General features: G+C 53.5%; 1 protein-coding gene and 1 long non-coding RNA gene across 4 annotated transcripts in view; both read right to left on the bottom strand.

Moving 5' to 3' along the window:
* The window catches only part of LMBR1 (limb development membrane protein 1), a 97,705-nt gene that overhangs the window by 51,220 nt on the left and 23,215 nt on the right, over window positions 1–23,270 (bottom strand). For all 3 annotated transcript variants that reach the window (XM_036246175.1, XM_036246177.1, XM_036246176.1), the window contains exons 4-5: window positions 22,911–23,050; window positions 8,767–8,870 (exon numbers count right to left, since the gene is read on the bottom strand). In XM_036246175.1, coding sequence (XP_036102068.1) covers window positions 8,767–8,870; window positions 22,911–23,050 — 244 coding nt within the window. The remainder of the gene's footprint in view (window positions 1–8,766; window positions 8,871–22,910; window positions 23,051–23,270) is intronic.
* Window positions 11,524–12,837, bottom strand: LOC118619558. Its single transcript, XR_004957291.1, has 3 exons — window positions 12,472–12,837; window positions 11,943–12,093; window positions 11,524–11,687 (listed from the first exon to the last, which is right to left on the bottom strand). It is a non-coding gene; the product is annotated as an uncharacterized LOC118619558 (long non-coding RNA).

Here is a 23,270-nt window from a genome sequence, read left to right on the forward strand (position 1 = left end):
GGCTCCTGTCTCAGCGTCTCTGCTTTCAGTATCGAGGCGACAGGGGCCCCTAAAACACAGCTCGTCTCCAAGCCTCCGGGCTCATCCACGAGACTGGGGGCGTCCCTCCCGGAAGGTCTGGTGCAGAGCCCTGGACACTGTCTGCACCTGTCCTCCCCAGGAGGGGCAGAACCTCCATGTCTGGCGATATGGAGGCTGAGCGCGTCCTGACTCCTCCTGCCGGCCGGATGTCAACCCCGAATCCCGCGTGGGCCGACCGACTGACTCTGAGCCCACTACACCTGGTCCCCCTCGGCGCTGCCTCTTCCCGGACGTCTGGCCATCCCCACAGTCCCGCTCATCCTTATGTTTAAGAGCTTTGTCCTGCTTGTTCTGCTCACCAGCTCCCGCCTCTCGGGACAGTGGACCTGGTTCGGCGTGAGGTGTCTCCGTGGCACCCGCCCCGCTGGGCACGGGTGAGTACTGAGCTGTGCTCAAACACCAGGCTCCGCACCCGGCCGTTCCGGGGCTCACCTTCTCCGGCAGCACCGCCACGTGGTGTCCGCTCTCACTGAGACCACGTCAGAGGAGAAGCAGAAAGATGCAGATGCACTCAGACAACCAGAAATGCTGAAATCATTGTGCTAAGACACGCACAGCTGCACAAGACCCAAGGGGGCCACAGAGTGAAGTGCCCGGGGCAGCTCGCGGACACGCGGGGTCAGTCACTTCTCCAGTAGGCGGAGCTCGTCCGCAGGGCTCTGGGTCCCCCGCAAGCTGCTCGCGCCCCGAGGACACGTGAACCGGCCGGGTCAGCGGAACATCAGCCCGAGCTGCCGGGCTCCGCTGCACAGCCCAGGACCCCCGGCGGAGCACCCAGCCTCCCCCGGCTCCTTCCCAAGCCTTGGAGCATTCTCCTGCGCCGGAAGATTTATGTGCCTAGAATGAATTATTAAAGTGAGGGCATAAAACACACGTAACACTGATTACAATCACACAGGGGTCCAAGCACAGATGTCGACAGGTAACTCGGAATGATATGAAATACAGTGTGGGGTTAATTGGTTTTCCCTAAACTTGTTTCAATTAACATTAAACTGTTAATGAAACACTGACAGGAGTCAAGACACACGGGCACACCAGCATCCGGGCAGAGTGCTCCAGGTGGGCCCCGCCGGACGGGCAGCGCAACGCAGAGGGTCCCGGGGTGCAGACGCCGCTGGGCGGCCAGGGCGCGGGCAGAACGCACCTTGGAGTCCCGGGAACGGGCCCTGACACTCGCCTGGACGGGCGCTTCCAGGAGCAACGTGACGGCCACTCGGGGCCGGAGCAGAAGCCGAGAGAAGACGGACCGGTTCTTGTCAACGAGACCAGAGCTCCCTCAAGCAGGGACCACAAAACCCCCAGATCTGGGAAACAGGTCCAAAAAGGCCCCCAATTAACAAGTAACCCAGTGACTACTGTATCCAGTACAGGGTCAGTGAACTGGCGGGGGGACGAGCAACTGGGGAGCTGGTGCACGTGGCCGAACTGAACCGGGCCGGCCGGGCTTCAGCTGCGGGTCAGCAAGCACTTCATAGAGGTCAGAAGACGAACACTGTGACGCGCTGGACACATGAGCTTATGGACAAGTGGCCACGAGCCTTTAGGGTCCAGCGGCAGCCTCCCGGGTGAGCCCGTCCTGCGGGCCTGGGGTGCAGGTCATCATCGCGGGCCAAGTCTGGATTTGACTTCCAAATGAAGTTCTTTCGAGCCAAGGGAGGACAGCTTTCCATCCCCCAAGAGAGTTCTAGAAAAGAGACTCTAGTTAACAATGACGATTTCATTAAACTGCTCCACGGAACTTGGAAGGAGCGGGGCCAGTGTAATGAAAAGTACAATTACTTTAAAATCTAAACCCGGTGATTTTTTATTTCCTCCCTACCAAAACTTTTCCTCATTTAACAAAGAGCCCTGGACTCCGAGACATTTGTTAGTGATTTAATCATCATATAAAATAAAGTTTGAAGTTTAGTTACCTATTAAACATAATGCCTGTTTTTACAGCCCCTACTGGAGAAGACGAAGGCAAATCAAGGACGCGGACTCCGTCTACAACTCCCGTTTCTGACATCGTTTCGCTCCCATAAAAAGTAATCCCACGCAAATCTTCCTGGTGGTTCGCATCGGCCTCACACCTGAGCCGACACACCTGAGCACCCAGCGACCCAGCCGCCCCTCTGGCGGGGTGGGTGCTTTGCAAGCAGACCAGGTGGGGGGACTGCCCCTCCATGGCCTGACGCCCCGGTAAGAAACGCCAGCCCACTTCACGGGTGTGCCCCCCAAGAGACGCACCTAAAGTCCCAGGTCCGCAGGGACCAGAGTGTGGGTTTTGGTCCCGGTCTTCCAAGGTGCCCCCACCTTCCTGAAGGAAGAGCGCCCAGCCTTAGAGGAGGCTCCGCTTTCACACGCGCAGAGGGCAAAGGTGCCCGGAGTCCACCCACAGCGTCAGACCGTCGTCCGGCGCAGGGCCTGGGCGCTGTGAGGGGCACAGCCGGTCCAAGGAGGGTGACAAAGCCAGCGTCACCCCATGAAGGGAATGACGGCTGGACGGAAGTCTCTCCCAGCTCAAACACTTTCTGTGAAACCAGCACCCCCTCCCCGGACACACTTCCTGTCTCCCTCTGGGCTGCTCCGCACCAGGCCCCGTCGGAGACGCCCGCTCGTCCTCACCACCTCGCCTTCCACAGCGGGGTCACGATTCCAACAGGGGCCCGAGGACAACCCCGCCGCCCGGAACCGAACATTTCGAAAATGCTCGTTCTCGCTCAGTCATTTCTCTGCGCAGGGAGACCAGCCCCGGCCGGGGGAGGGCGGAGGAACTCCGCTGATACACTGCTGGATGATTTTTTTCCCTCGAAGGTGTTGGGAAAATCAAATTAACACATAACAATACTTAGTGAGATATGACTCCATTTTCTGTCATAAACACCAAGATCAAAACACGACCCCGGGGGAGTTCCCCTGGAAGGCGCCCCGCAGGGGTTTCCTTTCTGCGCGGACTTCCTCTCGCCAGCAGAGGCCAAACCAAATATGCTCTGTGCCACAAACACTAACCAGCGCTTCCTTAACCACTCATTTCCAACAATTTATGGATGATCAGTGGCAAAAACGAGCAAAAATAATGAAAGCACGCAATGAAAGCCCCCCGAGACCGCGCTGGACTTCCTCCTCGTTTCTGCGTCTCTTGAAGACGGAGATCTGATACAAATTAGCCACTGGGGGGGAAAGTCGTCTGGCCATAAAATACAGTACAAGGTCACTTTTATGTAAGTTTGCCAAAAGGGACATAAACCAGGACAATTTCAAACTGTGACACAGGGTAGAGACATATTAAAGCGACCTCTGGTCCTCGTGCGCGGGGCTGTCATGGTGCTTGGCTTTATAGACCTTCCTGCACCGGCACCCAGCTCCTCACCCCACCTGGTCAGCCTAATTAATTAAGGAAGGAAGTTACCCCAAATTCTGTACTTTTTGCTTTTATTATCAAGCACTCCGTTTGAAGTTACAGGAGTTAACCTCTTAATCCCGCAGACCGCGCGCCCTGCTCTGGACGCGGGGGGATGTCTGCCCGGCCTGGTAATTGGTCAGGATGTTGCCGTCACTTATGTTAAGTTTTATGCCATGACTTGCCGTCGGAGGTGGGCACCAAGGTGAGGCACCGTGCAAAGTCACTCCCAGAAACAGCTTTGGCTCTGAGTTCATCTGTCACGGAGGAGATTTTTTTTTTTTTTCACTTTCATGCGGTTGTTGAATTTTTTTCCGCGTAACATTTTAATTCGAAGTGAGATGTGAAAACACATTGTGGGACCAACACCTTCCTCATTCCCACTCAAACGCTGGACAGGAGCCGACCTTCGGGGCTCCTTGTGGATGGGCAAAGCCCTCGGGACGCCGCCCAGGTAACCCAGAGGCCCGGCGGAGGCGCAGTGGGCAGAGAAGCCCCACAGCTGCCTGCAGGGCAGCCGGGAAACGCACCCTCACACTGTCTGCCTGAGCGACCCAGACAAAAACTGCGGAGAAAGAGCCCCCCCAAACAGGCAAACACCACAGACCAGCCTTGTGTGGGCGCTGAGACGCGCAGGTGCGGGGTCAGCTCAGACACAGGAAGCCCGGCGCGGTGCGGTGCAGGGAGGTGGCGGGGAATCATCTGAAATTGATGAACATTCCACTTCTAACAGGAGTCAGTCCCGAGATGAAAGTTACCTTCGCGCTGAAAGAACCGCTTTATCGAAACCAGTTCCCGCGAGGAGATGGCTCCTAAAATAGAAACATACGCCAGACCCAGCACGGGAAGAAAGGCTACTTGAGGCCCTTGAAAGGCCATGGTCAGCCCCCAGGCCTAAAATGTCCTGTTTGAATTAACACAGTGGTTTAATTAAAAACGAAGTCGAGGATTCTGCTCGGTCTGATTCCAACCCGAGCCCTGCATCGCCCGTGGCGAGTGTCCAATTTCCGCATCTCGGCACCGTAGCATGGGGCCGTTTTAACGTCGGCCGCCCAGGGGGATCGATGGGAGGACGGTGGGGCCCTGTGCGCGCGGGGACTCCGCCAGACAGACGCAGGGAAGGGGCACCAGGAGGGTGGCCGGGGACACGGGCGACGTTAACTCGGCCGGATTACAACCGGTCATCACTCCAATCGCGCGCTGGGTCTGCCCATGACGGGTGTTTTCCAACCCGCTTCGGTCTCGCTGGGAGCCTCCGGCTCACACGTCGCCAGAGCAGAGCGTCAAGGGGACGCGGGGCAGCAGGTACTGCCGGCCAGCTGGGCGGAACCGGCGAGCGGGGAGCGAGGGGCCCGACTGCCCGCACCTGCCGCCCGCGCGGTGCGTCCCAGCCGGCGGTGCGCGTGGTCGGGGCCGGGCTGGGATCACAACTTCGTGCGACTGAGGTGAAACTGGAGAGGCGGAGGCTTTGAAAGAGCACGCGGTGGCCGCCTGGACTCAGCTCTGCGGTCATTCCCCGCGCGGCCCGCGCACCTGGTCTCCAGGCCGCTGCCGCAGCCTCCTCGGCCATTTCAAAACGGGATCCTGCTCCGCGTCTCAGAACCGCCAGAGCTGGGGAGACTCCGGAGCTGGCTGCTCGGCGGCTTTCGGGCGACCCCACACGAGCTGCCCTGCGGGGGACTCGCAGTCAGACGCGCCCAACCCTCGGGTAGGGGCTACAGCCCCTAACACTGACCAGCTGGGTCTTGGCTGTGGGCTCTGCCCTCCACGAACCCCCTCTAGTCCGACCCTCTAAATAATGAGCGAGGGGACGTCATCCTACACCCCGATGGCAGAAACCTGAGGCCGCGCAGTCCGGCTCTGCTCGCACGCTGGCTCTCCCTCCGCGGCCCTTCCCCCGCACGCACATCCACCCCGCACGACGCCCAGCCCGCAGCCCCCAGCACGCACATCCTCCACGCATGTCGTCCAGCCCGCAGCCCCGGCACGTACATCCCCCCCCCCGCATGCATGACATCCAGCCCCCAGCCCGCAGCCCCCGCACACACATCCCCCCCCCCCGCATGCATGACATCCAGCCCGCAGCCCCCGGCACGCACATCCTCCCCGCATGATATCCAGCCCGCAGCCCCCGCACACACATCCTCCCCGCACGATATCCAGCCCGCAGCCCCCGCACGCACATCCCCCCGCACGTCGTCCAGCCCGCAGCCCCCTCCGCCTACCAGCACCAAGGACCAGGCTCCTTCATTTGGCTTCTGCAGCCCCGTCCATTCCACACCTGCGCGTCAGGTCAGTGGTAACCATCCCGGGCAGCCTCACTATGGGACCAAGTGTGAGAAGAATGGACACGAGACTTCCGAGTGGTTTTCCGCACGTAGGCGGATGCACACGAGGCAGAGACCGGAAGAGAACATTCCGCCTATTCACAGGGACGCCAAAGACCGCACAGTCGCAGCAACACGTGCCGTGCGGGGGGCTGGATGACAGGGCCGGGCGGCGACAGGCATACACAGGGCGGCGCCTGCACACAGGACACCTCACCATCCCTCAGGGACACGTGTGCATTGATTTCCAAACGTCTTTAAATAAAACAGAAGATGCAAGATTCCTTTTCAGAAATCCTGTGCGCGCCCCCTGCCATCTCTGCATAAAATCCAAACCACCCGGCGGCCTGGACCGCGCGCCCTTCTCCGCACCGGCCATTCCCGCGGCGCAGCGGGACCCACGCCCCTGCTGGAGCCTGGAACCCACTTGGCAAGGCCTGCAGGCCGTCACGTCCCAGCTCCAGAGCAGGGGTCGCGATGCCACCGCCCAGGGAACCAGGACCTGCACTGGGGCCCTCGGGGCCTCCATGGCGACCTGCACCCCAGTCCTTCTCCCCTGGGGCTGCTCTCCTGCCTGATTTCTTCCTCTGACAACCTCCTGGCAGGAGCCTCCTTTCCTTTCTGCCCCCCGCAAGCTCCTGTAGTAGTGTGGTCCCAGTAAGGACTCAGCACATGCGTAGTAAGACTCTGTCAAGTGAATGACCGTCCATCAAAGGCCCCTACATCCTACAGAATCGGTTTCTCAATGTCGCCGACGACCTCCTTTCTCCTCCCTGTTCACTCTCCCTGGCCCCTCCAGAGCGCTGTGGTTGGCATGCCCGTCTGGCATCCCTGCGGGGTCCAGGAGGCCGCCCCGCCCGTCCTCACGCCGAGCTCAGCGTCGCCCCGGAGGCGGCCGCCACGGCCCTCGCCCCACTCATCCCCGGCCACCTCCCACCTGCGGCCCTCACTGCGCTCTGCACGGTGCTGACGCGCCAACACGGACACTGGGAGCTCAGAGGAACCCTGGTTTGTGCAGCCTGCAGCTGCACGTGTGGTTCATGGCCAGTGATGACAGTTAATATCGTTGGACCTCAGAGTTCTCCTGTAAAAGGGATCTGAACAAAATCCCTTTTAGCAACAACAGTTCCTATCATTCCTCCAAGAAAGTATCAGCAAAGAGCTTGTAAACTGGAACTATGTCACCTGGCTGGTGTGCTCAGTGGCTGAGCGTCGACCCTGCACCAAGAGGTCACCAAACAATTCCTGGTCAGGGCACATGCCCCGGTTGTGGGCCAAATCCCCAGTGGAAGCAAGTAGGAGGCGGCCAGTCGATGTTCTCTCTCATCGATGTTTCTATCTCTCTCCCTCTCCCTTCCTCTCTCTCTAAAATCAATAAAGGGGGGAAAAATTAATAAATAAACTGAAACAATGCCATTTTTCCCATCACATAGATGGCTCAGATAGTTTAGATAAATCGTCATCAAAAAAAAAAAATTTCCCAGGTATAAAAGCCAGTTTTCTCAACACTGGGCTTGACTGCCATCCAGAGCTCGGAGCATTTCCTGAACACGAGGCCAACTCCGAGCGTGAGCTGCAGACTGAAGTGTGGACTGAGAGCGGAACCCAGAGAGGCGAGGCCACGGACACCTCACCCTAACGCCACCCTCGGTGCCCCTTCCCGGGCCCCCCAGGGTGCACGGCCATCGCATGCTCGCCACGCAGCCCCACTCCGAAGAACCCACAGAGAAAGTACACAGAGGTCACCACGTCCAGGCCAGACTTACTTGCGTGACGTCCCAGTTCAACAAGACACAGACAGCTCACTTCACGTGTCACAGTGTGAGCAGAACTGGGCATTAGGAGGCGTGCTGTGTCTGTGAACAAACTGACACGGACCCTCACTTTGTCAACTGTGAAAGTCACCCAAGCCCTGCTTGGTTGGCCTGTCATCCCGCGCACCAGAAGGTCGCGGGTTTGATTCCTGGTCTGAGTTTATACAACCGATCGATGTCTCTCTCGACATCACAGTTTCTCTCTCTCTCTCTCTCTCTCTCTCTCTCTCTCTCTCCCTTCTTCTCTCTCGAAAGTCAATAAAAAATTAAAGTCGCCCTGGCTGGTTTGGCTCAGCGGTTGGAGCACCGGCCTGCAGACCAGAGAGGCCCGGGTTCGGTTCCCACTAAGGGCACGTACCTCGGTTGTAGTTTGTCTCTGGCCCTGGTTGGGGTTGTGTGGGTGGCAACCACTTGATGTGTCGCTTTCACATCGATGTTCCTCTCTCTCTCCCTCCCTCCCTCCTCTTTCTCTCAAGATAAATGCAAAAAAAAAAAAAAAAAAAATGTCCTCAGGTGAGGATAAAAAAATTTAAAAAAATAAAAGTCGCCCCAAAAGTACTAGCTACCTCAATCTTTGCATTATACCCCAAACGTGTATAGCAAAGAGCTCCACAAACTGTAAACAAAAATCCCGTTCCCTTCCCTTTGCAGGACAGGGGACGTGACCACCCACCGGAAAGTCTGACTGACGGAGATGCTCTCGCGAGGCCCCTGTGGGCCCCCCGCCAGCTCGCCCACGGCAGTCGCCCGGGGTCTGTCTGAGGGAGCATGCCGGATGCTGTGAAATGCCCCACCCTGAAACACCGCTGTGACTAACTCACATCCAGGCAGACTTGAGTTCAGAATCCCGTGCCACGCTTGAAACCAGAGGGCAGGAGCCAGCCAGGCGCCCCGTCCACACAGGGTGCTCCCCCAAGTTGGCACAGCCCACGGGAGCCTCCAAAGGTCAGAGACAACCTGGTCCCTGTGGACCGGCACAGTCACTCCACGGGCGATCGTACTGAGGTCACCGTTAACGCTAATGATGATTTTAACAAGACGCTGTTATCAGTTACACTCGTCACATTCCAGGCAAACGGCTGCCGAAGCCCGTCCCTTGGGCTCCGCGTGAAGGGAGGGATCTCCGTGCAGCGGACGTGGCTCCGACGTGGCCACTCACCTTCTTCAGGCCAGCGAAGCCTTCTGACTCCAGGAAGAAGAAGGCGAAGGGCATCAGGACGAACAGGCAGAGGTTGGAGAAGAGCGAGGCGAGGTTCCACAGACCTGCGGGCACAGAGACAGGCTTCAGCATGAGCGCAAACTCCCAGACAGTGGCTAACAAATGACCTCCCCGTAGGAGTCAGAAAGGAGTGCTCTGTTGGCCAACTTAGGAATGGATTCTTCCTCGTGCCCCGAAATAAATTCACGGAAGAGGTGACGTCTGCAGAGACCCAAGGACACAGACGCTTGAGACACATTGGCCCCTGAAGATGTAAACGAGAGTCACCAGCGTTCAGGGAGCACTCGGTAAATGCTGGGTACTCCACTAAACATTTTACATGCGTAATCTCATTTAATTTAAGCCTCATAAAAACCCTGAAAGTAATAATTAGCATTTATTGAGCCCTTATATGCCAAGCACTTTTCTAGTGATTTAAGATATGAAGCAACCTCATCTGCTCGTCACGGGGCCGCCCAACACGACAGCAGCACGGGCGGGTCACGCGGGGGCCTGGGCAGCGCTAACTCGCGGCAGTTTTAAAAAGTGCCACGTCCCAGACGTTCAGTGAGCACCTCCAAGGGGGAGAGAGAAGGGGAGAGGGTGGGCGACTCACACAGCCTCTCCCTCTCGCGCATACTCTGCCCTGGGAGAAAACCCCAGTGAAAAGCAACTAAGAGTAGATTTAGAAAGAGAACTTCGGGTGTGTCCTTGAGACAGCACTTGGCCTGACAGTGCCGACGTTTTAATGGTAAAACACTGACATTGAAAACTGATTTTCAAATTGTTGGCTATGATCTTTATAAAACTGATACGATCCAGAGTCAGACATAAAACGGCGGCATGATTAGAACTCAGTGCTTGGGCAGCGGGCAGGTGCGTTCTCTCCCGGCGGTCTCCCAGGTGCGGGCGGTCCCTGCTGTGGCGACGCAGCAGCCAGCGAGCGAGCAGAACGCAAGCCTCCGCGCTCAGCTCCAGGCACCCGGACGCGCACCGGGCGCTCGGGAACCGACATGGCGCTCACCAATCGACGCACGTCTCAGGCGGCCACTGCCCGTCCGGAACGGCGTGGAAAAACCGACCTCCTCCGGCAGGCAGGGCGACGGGATGAACAGAGTCAACGTGCAGTTTCTTTTTCCAAAATGTAGGCAGATTCAGTGACACGGACAACACACTTGTCTCAGCAGGAAAGGTGGTTTTACAAGCTCTTCTAGAAAACATCTTACATCTTTCCGTGGAAAAACTGTCATTGGAACTTTTTAAAATAAAAATTGTCCTGAAGTACTTTTCGTCTCTCCAGACCTTCAACATCTTGACTCTCTTCTCTGTCCGAAGGGGCTGTGATTACAGTGCGTCGCTTCACTGTGTTGACCGGAGGGGCTCCTGGGTGCTGATGGCACCACCCAGCGTCTCGGAGGCCCGGGGTCCAGCCCGTCTGCGCTCCATGCGGCTGAGCCCCGGCTTCCCTCCTGCACGGCAGGACTGAGACGTGAGTGAAAACACGCAGGGCCATCAGCACACCTGTCACACAGAAAAGCACCTAGTGACTCTGCTTTGGTGACGGCCACATCCACAGGGGGCAGCCACACACGAGGATTAGCTCCTGTACCGAACTTGGCGGGTCCCCGGGGGGTGCTGGGTACAGGCGCCATCAACACACCTGTGCTCAGGTCTGTGGGCCGCACCAAAGCGGTGCCTGCCCGTCAGGCTCACAGACTTCAGTGCCCGGTCTCTGGCCTCAACTTGGCTCAACGGCATCTTCCCTCCGTGAGGCTTCCAAGCAGGTTAGTTCCCGACGGCAGGTGCGACCAGAATCCGTGTGTCCGAGCCACTACACGGCACATCACCGTGCTTTCGAGCTGGAGAACCCTGGTTCTGCTGTGTGCTGCTCCGTCTGGATAAAGAACAGAGGCCGCAGTTTGAAGTCATGTGTGTGGAAAAGATGAAAGTTAGTGTGGTGATGTCCACAAGATAGTTTTATTCCAAAGACACATTTCACAACACTTCAGAAAAGGAAGGAAAACCATCATGCACCACTGACGCCCCTGATGTCCCAGGCACAGTCCAGATGCGTCAGGACACCACCCGGACCCTTCGTGACCAGGCGGCCCTCCAGTTTACAGAAACCGACTCTGGCCCCACAGCTGGGACACAGCAAGGCTGTCGTCCCGACAGGACGCCGTGCTCCAGACCAGGGCCCTGACTCCCGGCGCTTCTGGTCTGCTCTGCGGGTGCCCGCAGACTGAGTCAGACCCCTCGAGCTGAGCCCCACGAAGCTTCTGCAGCGCGGGCTGCAGGGCCGGAGGCCAGTCCGCGCCGCAGGAACAAACACGACCTTCTCAGTCACCAGACGTTAACAAGGAAACCCTCAGTGGACGCTCACGGGCCAAACCCAAGAAGCAGACTCAGCACTGACCGTTGGCCGTCAGGGCAAAAGGGAGGAGACCACGACACAGACAGCGTTAACTAAGCTACCAAGTCACAACTGACACAGACCACGCCAAGTGCAGCATCGCATGGGTTTTGACGCAGGCACCCCCGTGGCAGGGTCACCATAATCCAGGCAATGAACACGCCCACCCGCTTCCTCCTCCCGTTGCGTCATCACTGCCCTCCCCTCACGCTCCCCAGCCCTCCTCCTGTGTCTTTTTAGCAGGTGACTATGACAGATCATTTGTCGTTTTTTTTTCCCAAAAGTCACACGGTCTATTGTCCTTCTTACACACTGCCATGCTTGATCCACTGGAACTTCGCTTGGAAGGCGAGCAACACCGCCCCGGAGGGCCCGGCCGGTACCCCTGTGGGGTCGGGCTCTGGCATCAGGATGGCACCGGCCTCACGGAGTTGGGACGTGCCCCCCATTTTCGATTCTCTGAAGAAGTCTGTGGAATTGATACCGTTTCTTCCTTCGATGTTGAGTAGAACTGATGGTGCACCTCTCGGCCTCGAGTGTCATTTAGGGGGATGTGTGTGGCATTTCCACAATGTCTGAGGGGGCTGGGGAATTCCTGCCGTTCGGGGAGTTTCCCCCCCTCTAAATGGTTGGATTTACTGGGACAACGATGCTCATGATGCCCACCGACCGTCCTTCTGACGCTCTCGGGTGCGGCGATATCACCACCCTTCCCGACACTGACCGTGGCATCTTCTTGCTGCTTGTCCATTATGTGACCTTCTCACGGTTGTTTTTGTTTCCTGTCTCACAATGTCTCCTGTCACCTGTGACTTCCCGTCTTCTCACTCCGGGATCGACTGGCTCTCCTTTTTCTAGTTTCTTTTTTTTTTTTCCTTTATTGATTTTAGAGAGAGGGAGAGAGAAACATTGATGAGAGAGAACACCGACTGGCCGCCTCCTGCACGCCCCCACTGGGGATCAGGCACACAACCTGGGCATGTGCCCTGACTGGGAATCGAACCAGCGACTTCTTGGTGCAGGGTCGACGCTCAACCACTGAGCCACACCGACCAGACATTTTCTTTCTAGTTTCTTTTTTTGGTACGTGCCCCTAGCGGGAACCGAACCCGGGACTCTCTGGTCCGCAGGCCGACGCTCCAACCGCTGAGCCAAACCGGCCAGGGCTCTTTCTAGTTTCTTAAGGAGGAAACTGTGGGAACCAACTCAAGCCCTTTTTTATTTTCTAAAACACGCATTTTAGTGATACGAACATTTTGAAATGATTTTTTCCCATTTTCGTTCAGTTCAAAGTACTTCCCTTTCGCCTCCTCTTCGGCCTCACGGTGAAACGCAGTGCTCGGTTTCCGAGGGCTCGAGGGGTTTCCCAGATAGGCCTCGGTCACAGGTCCCCATTCAAGTGTCATTATCGGAGAGCGCATCTCGGGGGACCTGAGTCCTTCTGAAAGTGAGGAGACGTCCACAGGCCCTGGGCAGGCCCCGAGAAGAAGGTGTGTCCCGCGGTCGCTGGGCAGGTGTCCTAACACACGCGAATGAGGCCACATTGCCCGAGAGTGTCACTCAGCCCTTCCGGATCCGTCGTCTTCTCTCTTCTATGTGTTCTAGCAATTATTGAAACGGGGACACAGATCCCTCTGAATACACTTGTGATTCTGACTATCAGTCCTTCCACTTCTGTAAGTTTCCGCTCCCGTGTCCAAGGTATGCATTAGGCCGGCAGATGGTCCTCATCATGTTCCCGTGATGGGGGAGCCCTTCATCGAGGTGAAGCACCTCTGGCCGTGCCCGAGTCTGACAGTACCGGGCCGCTCTGGCCTCTCTGCTGGAGTCAGCACAGTGCGTCTCTTCCTCCTGCTGCTGTGCACCGAGCACCGTCCTTCTGGCTGGCACGAGCTCCTGGGCAGCGTGCGCTGTGTCTCCGCGCTCAACGGGACCCTCTGGCTCCTCACTGGGGCGTCCGGACCACTGGTGCTCACCGATGTGCTCGGGGGTAAGTCTGTCACCTTGCTGGGCTTTCTCTCCATCACTGCTCTGTCTTCCCGCACCCTTTCCTGCGCTCGGCCGCGTTCACGCTTTGCTGCGGTTCACTTGGCTTCCGCTACTTGCTCGCGGGCCACGCCTCCTCGCTGAGGGCCGCCGGGTCGTCACACCTGAGCCATCACAGGGTGCTTTCCACGGGCCCCTCCGTGGGCAGCACGAGCACCCACACCGCGTGCTCCCCTTCCGTTCCCCCGCGGTCACATGCTTCTCTCACGCGTGTTACGAAACTCACAGGGTCGCTGTTTTTTCTTTAAACAGCCAATCTCCTTTTACGAGGACCTACAGCAAAGGAAACCGTCTCTGTCTATCCCCAAAGGGCGCCGCCGGTGCAGGGAAACCGGGCTCCCCTCTCCTCCCTCCGCTGCCGCCGACAGGACTTGCTCCTCGAGGCGCAGTCTGCTGGAGATGGACCTCTGCCTTTTGTTTCTGACACGGTCTTTATTTCGCCTTTGTCTTGGGGAAATGTTCCCGCTGGATTTAGGACGGCACGTCTTTGTCATCTGGCTGCGTTTTCTTCCCGCAAGAAATCCACTGCGTGCTACCCCTGCTCCTCTGCTCTTACTCGTCTTTTCCTGAGTGCGGCTGAGCTTCTCTCCCTATCGCCCGGGCTGAGCAGCTTCAGGTGCCCGTGGTTTCTCGTACACAGGACTCTCGCCCATGGGGCTGGCTGAGCTTCTGGGATCAGCGGGTTTAGAGCGTCCACCTAATCTTGACATTTTCCTGCCATTAATTTTTTAAATACATTTCTTAACACCCCTTCCTTCCGGAGCATGATATCACCGATGCCTGCTCAGTTTGCCTGTCACTTTTTCCTCTAGGTGTTTCTCTTTCAGTTTCCTCTTGCTGTTTCTATATTGCTATCGCTACGTTTCTACACTGCTGTCGCTATGTTTCTACATTCCTATTGCTGTTTCTACACTGCTGTCGCTATGTTTCTATATTCCTACTGCTACGTTTCTATACTGCTGTCGCTATGTTTCTATATTCCTACTGCTACGTTTCTACACTGCTGTCGCTATGTTTCTATATTCCTATTGCTGTTTCTACATTCCTAGTGGTACGTTTCTACACTGCTATCGCTATGTTTCTATATTCCTATTGCTACGTTTCTACACTGCTGTCGCTATGTTTCTACATTCCTATTGCTACGTTTCTACACTGCTGTCGCTATGTTTCTATATTCCTATTGCTACGTTTCTACACTGCTGTCGCTATGTTTCTATATTCCTATTGCTACGTTTCTACACTGCTGTCGCTATGTTTCTACATTCCTATTGCTACGTTTCTACGCTGCTGTCGCTATGTTTCTATATTCTTATTGCTACGTTTCTACGCTGCTGTCGCTATGTTTCTATATTCCTATTGCTACGTTTCTACACTGCTGTCGCTATGTTTCTATATTCCTATTGCTACGTTTCTACACTGCTATCGCTATGTTTCTACATCCCTATTGCTACGTTTCTACACTGCTGTCGCTATGTTTCTACATTCCTATTGCTACGTTTCTATCCTATTGCTACGTTTCTACACTGCTGTCGCTATGTTTCTATATTCTAACTGCTATGTTTCTATGTCTGTCTGGCCTGGTGCGCACCCAGCTGCTCTGAGCACCTGGAAAGGGATTTCAACTCTGTGGTTGTTTCCTGCTGCATGAAACAGGACGCACCCCTAATTCATGGGTCTGGAGAAGAACACAGAGAAATGGGGTCCCCCAAGCTGTCGGTACCTCCACCGGCCAGCGAGGAGACCCGACCAAGAACACGTTGCCCAACCCTTCAGCTCCCAACCCTTTCCCTAGAGAAGTGTTATCACTAATTACACCAGAAAAGCCTGTGCCGCAGAAACCTGCACACACGGCATCAAACACGCATCGAAACAATGAGCAAACACAGGCGGGGAGAGTAAACTGCCAAGAAGCACCCCGCACGATGAACAGTGTGAACGCAGAAAGGTTCTCCATGATTTTCTATTCCTACTCTTCTGCATATTCTATTTTCTTGAAGGCACACAGGGACCCTTAAATGTCCTATGTTTAACTCAACCCCCTTGTGGGACTTAAGATTCTCCGCGCCCCTGCGCCACAGGGCAGAGGGCGGCAGAGCTGGGCGGGGCTGGACCGCCAGGCCCCTCGCCGCGCCCACGCAGGTCCCGCTCCCGCGGTGCACGGCTCAGGCTCCAGCCTCAGTGAGACCCGAGTGGCCAGGCGGGGGGGCTTCGGGGACGCTGCGAACCGACCCCCTGGAGGCTTCCCGTCCGCTGCACTCTTCATCGGGGCCGGGGTTCTTTTCTCAATTTGACACGATCCACTGTCATTCAGCACAAAGGGGCTTCCGTTGCTGTGATCTGCAAACATACCCACGTCCAGAGCTCACCTTTCCGATCGCGGACCCCTTTCTGCGGTGGAAACTAGGAACTGGACTCCTCCCTGGAAGTCCAGAGCGAAGACAACGCCGCCAAGGCAGCAGCTGGACACCGGTGACGCGCCCCCGTCCCGAGCGCCCCACGCCCCCGCCCCGCCCCGCCGCAGGATGGCACAGTGTGCGGCGCTGGGCGGCAGGGGACACTGAACGACTGCAGTGCCGCTTCAGGTACTCACTGTGCTCCTGTTGTTTTAGGGGTGCTCCCCGACATTTAAGTAAGAGTGCTGCGGACCAGAGGCCACGCGAAGCCCTGCAGCCTCACAGGCTCGTGTCTCCTGGACCTTCCTCCGCGTGCAGCCATCTCGCGCCGGGTCCCAGGGAGGGCGCACAGGCCGGTGACCCGGGGGTGTGAGTGGGGACACCCCACGACTTCGCACACCCGACATCGACCGACGTCGCGCTCTTCCGCACGTGTCCTTAAGCTGCGCGTGGCTGATCTACTTTTGCAAGAAACACTTAACACAAAGAAACTGAGAGTTGATGATTTTCTCCTACCTAATAGGAAAATCATCCGCACACAGCGTTTTTATTTCCCAAAGTCCAAACAATTAAATGCAAAAAGTTAAGTTCATTAACCAGAATAAATAAAGGTGAACGCTTCAGACTTAACTCATGCTAATTTATCACCTTTGCGACAGATAGGGAGTGAAAGCTACCGTGAGCACATCTAATATTCGGAAAAAGAGCAGGTCCCTCACACATTCCCAGGAAGCAATCATGTTCTCAGCCACTAAGACTTAGGAACTTTCTGGCATCTTACAAACATACGTCAGACTTATACACATAAGTGTCCCCACGAATATTCTGTGACTTTGATAAAACTCTCCTAAGTTAAAAACTAAGGCTCGTACACATGACATGCTGACACTGCCTGTACTTATTACATATGAACCTGTAAAATAGGAGAAGTATTAGTCGGATTTCTCCACTTCGGAGCGTTCAGATTACATGCTCCAGTACGGCAGAACCTTAAAAATCCAGTAGCCTTGTAGCTTGTCTAAATCAGCATCGATGACAACTTTTTGAAAGACAGCCAATGCCTCTCCCTGCAAGAAGTATCTGAATTTAAACAAAGATTATTTAATAATCCCCAAATGTTTAGTTTAAAACCAAACTAAACCACACCAGACAGAACGCCAGGTCCCCGCGGGATGCATTGAGCTCTAGCTCCATCTGCTGGCCTCACAGAACACAGCACACAGACGGCCAGCGGATGAGCCGCAGCCTTCCATCACGTGGACAGAAAACGCCACAAGTCTGGATACAAAAATCAACCCAAGTCCAGCATATGCAGTAATTTCCAAAACGACAAAACTAAGTTAAAAACCATGTCTCAGTGGAATTGAGGTTGTGATCTGTCAAAAAACGACTGAGATCATTTTGGAAATTATACTGCGGAAGCATAGGCCTCAGAAGATGTCATGTTTACTTCTGAATAGTCAGCGCCTGCTTATTTACTTAGAAGACTAAATAAATAAATAACAACTTTAGCAATGAGTTGTGAAGTACTGTACATTCATATGTTTTTTCTTATAACAAAAAAAGCAACACAGGCCCACTGTAGAACATTATACAATGTAAATACCAAAATAAATTGTATACTATCATCCTACCACCCAGAGGAAGAGAGGTTCTTCCGAGCCGTTCTGTACCGACGAGACTCGTCTACAGCATCATCTATCCTGGCCAAGAAAGCACTCCCCCATTGGGAGCTACCAAAATTGAATCAAGCAAGTCTCCCACTCTGAACGTTCAAATTGAGTTTTATTGTTATTCTTATAAACATAACCTCAGTAAGTACCCAGGCACCACAGTGATGAACATCCCAGTGATGAATGAACCACCAAGACCAATCAACTAGCAACAGTCAGCAACACGTAACCAACAAAGGTGCATTAAAAGTTACTAATGGCTGGTTTTTAATATTTACACACAAATATAAATAGTATCTAAAAGTGTGTTTAACCTGTGGGACTTGAAGATGGATAAACCGAAGGTGGATTTCACCTTGTTCCTTCATGATGACAAAACAGCATTACTCTCTGCGCCTGCAGAGACGCACAGAAAACGTACAGGTTGTATGTGAGGTCAGAACCGTACCTCGCAAAGACCGGTCACGTTCCCTGTGCTCTCTGGTAACAGACCAAGCCTCGAACCCACGTCGTAAACGTCGGCCTCTGCCGCCCACGGGTCAGTGTGGACCCCGCTGCGGGAAACCCTCCATAACTGCAGAATTATCTCCTGGCTCCAGGGCTGCAATTGCAATTCCATCCTCCTACCTTCCAACATGTGCCTGTTTGGGTTTCATTTCATGTTAAACTCACATCACGTACAGTTACCCCTTTACAGTGAACACCTCAGTGGCTTTCGTGCGCTGACGATGTGCGGCAGCCACCACCTTTATCCAGTCCCAGGCTTCCGTCGCCCCAAGAGGAAAACCCACGAGTAGTCGTATCGTCATTTTTCAGTGCACAGAACAGAGGGGTTTCTTATCTTTCTACTAATTTTTTAACATGCAAGATACAGAACATGAATACAAGTGAGTACTTTCTTTTTCTTCTGTGCATTTTTACTGTTCAATATTTATACCCCTAAAATGGGTAAAGTGTAAATAAATTATACTAGCAAATAGTAGGGACTATCAAACAACATTATTCTGTTCAATAGTACGTAAACAGTACTTTGTCATTTTTTTAAAATAAGATGTCTCTCATGTGTACTCAGAGAGGTGTCTAAAGCAAGTCAAACCCAGACTGAAGGAAAGCGCACACACGCACAGAAAACGCACAGGTTACGTAGGTGGCTTAGATGAGCCTGGTTTAGATGAGCCCGGTTGACAGGGGCAGACTTGTGATGGTTCATCTTATTGTCAATTTGACAGGGCTGCAGGGTACCCGGATCCTTGGTCAAAGGTGACTTCTGAGCCTGCCTGTGAGGGTGTTTCCAGGAGGTCAACATTTGAATCGGTACACTGAGTAAAACAGATTGCCCTCCCCTGTGGGTGGGCCTCGCCCGATCAGTTGAAGGCCTGCTTAGACAGAAAAGGCTGAGGAATAAGGAATTCATCCTCTCTGCCTTTGTTCAAGCTGCAATGCTGGTCTTCTCTAGCCTTTGGACTCAGACCAGGACTCACTCCGTCGGCTCCCCTGGTTGTCAGGTCTTTAAACTCGGAAGGGAACAGCCCCATTGGCTCTCCTCGGTCCGCTTTACAACAGTGTGGCCCCGTTAATGGTTATAATTTCCTAAAAACCGAGAAGCGTGCATGTCTAAGACCGACAATCTTCAACCACCAGACAACCCGGGGCACGGACAAGCACCCCTGTGGGTGTCGTTCACAAGGCCAAGGGGAGCTGTAGGTTCAGAAGACGAAGACGAGCAGGAAGCATCATGGAGCTCACTGCCCGCAGCGAGAACAGATCTGCCCGAGAAGCGGAAGTAGAGACAAGGCTGGGGTCGTAAAGGCCTCCGGAGCGAGTCCCAGGGCCGGCCTCCCAGGCCTCCTGAGACCTGGCCCTGAGAACACACTAAGCAATGACATCACTTAGAAGCTTCTTCCTCTAGCGCCCCGACTTTCGGCTCATGCTGTTTACTGCACGTGAAAGTCACTGTGTCTTCTGCAGTGTATTCGTTCGGCGTAGGCTGACTGGGCCACCGCGATGAGGGAAGCACTGCCCTGGGCCCCGGTTTATAAATGAAACAGCCAGCTGAGCTTACGCTCCTCCGTTACAATGAGACAGACAACACGCGAACAGGTGTGACTTCCGAGGACGCTCTCTGGCCCCAAGTACATGGACGTCATGAGCGGGCAGCGCCTCCAGTCCATGGACAAATGAGGAAGAATTCGCCCCAGCTGAGAGTATTTGAAGGTCATCAGTACAACATGCAATTTCTGTGCAGTAAAATGGGGGGAAGGCAAGCTCACTGGTCACACTGCGCGGTCCAGCCTCAGACACCTGCACCGCTGGGGAAACACCTGGAGCCCAGCGCGCAGAGAGTGAGCACCAGGGTGCCCACGGCCGTACAGAAAGCAGGGCCAGGAGAAGCAGGCCAGTCTCCTCCGGACACGTCAGACGGCAGACACAGGAACCGCCGTACGCTGCGTGTTGTCCGCGTATTTGCTCTTACGAAGAGCACTGTCACCTAGAGATAGCTCACGGGAGAAGGAAGGCCACAGCCTTCCAGAACAACAGGGGACTTTCCAGACTTAACTTCAGTGTCAACTTCAGTAAATACCTTCTTTCCTTACTGGTGTTTTTTCAATTGCTGACCAATTGAAAAATAATTCTTTCCTTCGCGTAATAATCAGTCTTAACTTCACTGACTCATGTGGTCACCACAGCATCAAAGACCCCATTCATTCCTGGCTTCATGCATGACAACCACCACAAGGCCAGATTAAGATACGCGGTTAGACTAAAATGTTGAAATTCTTATGTCAAAAAACAGCTTAAGCAATATTAAAGGACAACTGGGAGAAAAAATGTTTGCAATTAACCTGATAGACAGCTAATAACTTAAAAAACACTGCAAAAATGGGCAAAGAGAACACAGGTAGGCAGTTTACTAAAAAATACATTAAAAATGACCTATAGCCCTGGCCGGTTTGGCTCAGCGGTTAGAGCGTCGGCCTGCGGTCCTGAGAGACCCGGGTTCGGTTCACGCTAAGGGCGCGTACCTCGGTTGCAGTTTGTCCCCGGCCCTGGTCGGTTGTGCGGGTGGCAGCCACTCGATGTGTTCCTTTCACATCGATGTTTCTCTCTCTCTCTCTGTTCCTCTCTCTCCCTCCCACTCTACCTGAACAAAAAATGGAAAAATGTCCTCAGGTGAGAATAAAAAATAAAAAAAAATGACCTATAAACATGCTTTGTAAATGTCCACCTGCACTAGTAACTAAAGAAATGTAAATTTAAAGAGAAAAAATATTCATCTATTGAACTGGTAGGTTTTTATTAACTAACAACCAAAAGCGGTAAAGCTACACCCGTGAGCAGGGACTCTCGCACCCTTCCCAGGAAGGCGAGACTGCCTGAGAAATCCGTGCGGTTTTTCTGAGGAATATATTTTTAAAAACCTGGAACGTATGCGTACCTGGAAAGTACATTGCATAAATATATCCTAAGGACAAATATCTATTTATAAAGATGTAGCTTTCTAGATAAAAACTTGGGAACAATCCATGATTATAATGGCTCTAGGTAATACTGCAACAGTGTAGAAATTAGTGACCTCAGGGAAGCCCCCATCTGTGGAAGGCAAAGGACACAAAGTAACAGTGAGCACAATGGGGAGGACACAAAGTAACAGTGAGCACAATGGGGGGACACAAAGTAACAGTGAGCACAATGAGGGGACACAAAGTAACAGTGAGCACAACAGGGGGAGGACACAAAGTAACAGTGAGCACAATGGGGGGACACAAAGTAACAGTGAGCACAATGGAGGGACACAAAACTAACACAATGAAGGGACACAAAGTAACAGTGAGCACAACAGGGGAGGACACAAAGTAACAGTGAGCACAATGGGGGGACACAAAGTAACAGTGAGCACAATGGGAGGACACAAAGTAACAGTGAGCACAATGGTGAGAACACAAAGTTAACAGTAAGCACAACACGGGGAGGACACAAAGTAACAGTGAGCACAATGGGGGGACACAAAGTAACAGTGAGCACAATGGGGGGACACAAAGTAACAGTGAGCACAATGAGGGGACACAAAGTAACAGTGAGCACATTGGGGGGAACACAAAGTAACAGTGAGCAGACAGGGGGAGGACACAGTATTTAAAGTACTCTCCACATTATATAGGATTGTGAATAATAATAATTTTCTTCCCTATAAACTTTGTTTTCCAAATTTTCTGCAGTAAACATGTATTTCTTTACATACACACAAAGGGATAAGAGAAAGGGTATATGTATAAACTCCAGATGAATTAAATAGTTAAATGTAAATAAAACCATTTTTAAAATATTTTTTAAATCTTCCCCTGAAGACATATCTATTGATTTCAGAAAGAGAAACACTGATGCGAAAGAGAAACATTACCTCCTGTACACGCCCCAACCAGGAATCAAACCCGCAACCCTTTGGTGTATGGGACGGTGCTCCCACCAAATGAGCCACCCAGCTGGGGCAACAAAACCTCTTTTTTTATATAGAGGAAAAAAGGGAATATTTGCCATATCTTAGGAAGGAAAAGGATCTTCCAAACACAGAAACAACTAGAGAAAACAAAGGCAGAGAAAGACTGGACAACAGAAAAATGTAAAACTTCTGCCCTGGCTGGCTCAGCGGTTAGAGCGTCGTCCTACAGACCAAAGAGCTGTGGGTTCGATTCTTGGTCAAGGGCACATACCCAGGTTGCAAATTCGAATCCCAGCCCCAGTCAGGGTTGTGGGGGAGGCAACCAATTGATGTGTCTCTCTCATATTGATATTTCTCTCTCTCCCTCCCTCCCACTCTATCTAAAAATCAATGGAAAAATATCCTTAGGTGACACTTAACAAAAACAAAGTAAAACTTCTACAAATCAAAACAGCAGATAAAATTCAAAAGCAAAGTAACAACTAGAGAAACATATTTTTAAAGATCAGATAAAAAGCTGTGTTTGACACGTAAAGAGATCACATAATTCAATCAATATACAGAAAAGGGAGAGCAAGGGATAAGTTACAATTAAATAAAGATGCCCGACCTCACTGAAAATTTCTAGAAAACAACAGAGCTAAGAGTGGGATCCAGGTCTATTTGGCTTCAAAGCGCGATATCGTAAGGCAATTATATAATATGTCGGTCTTCATTTTTTTCTAAAGCCCACATCAATTTTAAAGTTTGTCCTGACAAGAGAGCCCCCCGCCTCTGTCATGCATTTGGCTACAGAAACTCACAGCAAATGAATGAAAGGAAACTAAGGCCCCTCTTCCAGGTCTTCAGTGGAGGTTGAGTTCAGACATGTTCAGACAAAACAAAACTCTCTTGCTCAGTATTGAAATGAAAACTTACCAGGATCGTGGTCAGGACAAAAACTGCCCCTTGACGCCGTAACACAGAGAAGCCTTTCGCCATTAACAAGGAGAAGGGCTGGTAAGTAAAGGCCGGTTTTCTGATATTATTAAGGACTCGGGGGGTTACTGGAGAAGATGGAAACCGTGGAGACGCTCGCAAAGGGGAGACCCCGCAACCCCGCGGCGCCGAAGGGAGCCCCCGGCTAGGGGCGATGCACTGACCGTGGATGAGGGAGCCGTTCAGCCACTGCATGTAGTAGTTGTGAGGGAAGGCCAGCAGGATCTCGTTGCTGACGATGGAGAAGGGCAGGAGCAGCACGGCGCCCGCGGACACGGCCAGCGTGAAGGTGCACAGGAACAGCCTGCAACAGAGCACGGGGTCACCGCTCGGACAGCAAGGCGCGGGGCCTTTCGCGAGTCAAAACTCTTCGATGTCCTTCTAAAAAACAAGGGTGGAAGACTTGCATGCACGCACGCAGCTGAAACACAAAGGACACATGTGTGATCCCGGACGTTAACCAGCTCAGCCCCAGGACCCCTCCTGCGCGAAGGTCAGTCCCTCTGACCCGGACGCCCGGAAGT

Source organism: Molossus molossus, unplaced genomic scaffold, assembly GCF_014108415.1.
Source record: "Molossus molossus isolate mMolMol1 unplaced genomic scaffold, mMolMol1.p scaffold_m16_p_7, whole genome shotgun sequence".
Lineage (NCBI taxonomy): Eukaryota > Metazoa > Chordata > Mammalia > Chiroptera > Molossidae > Molossus > Molossus molossus.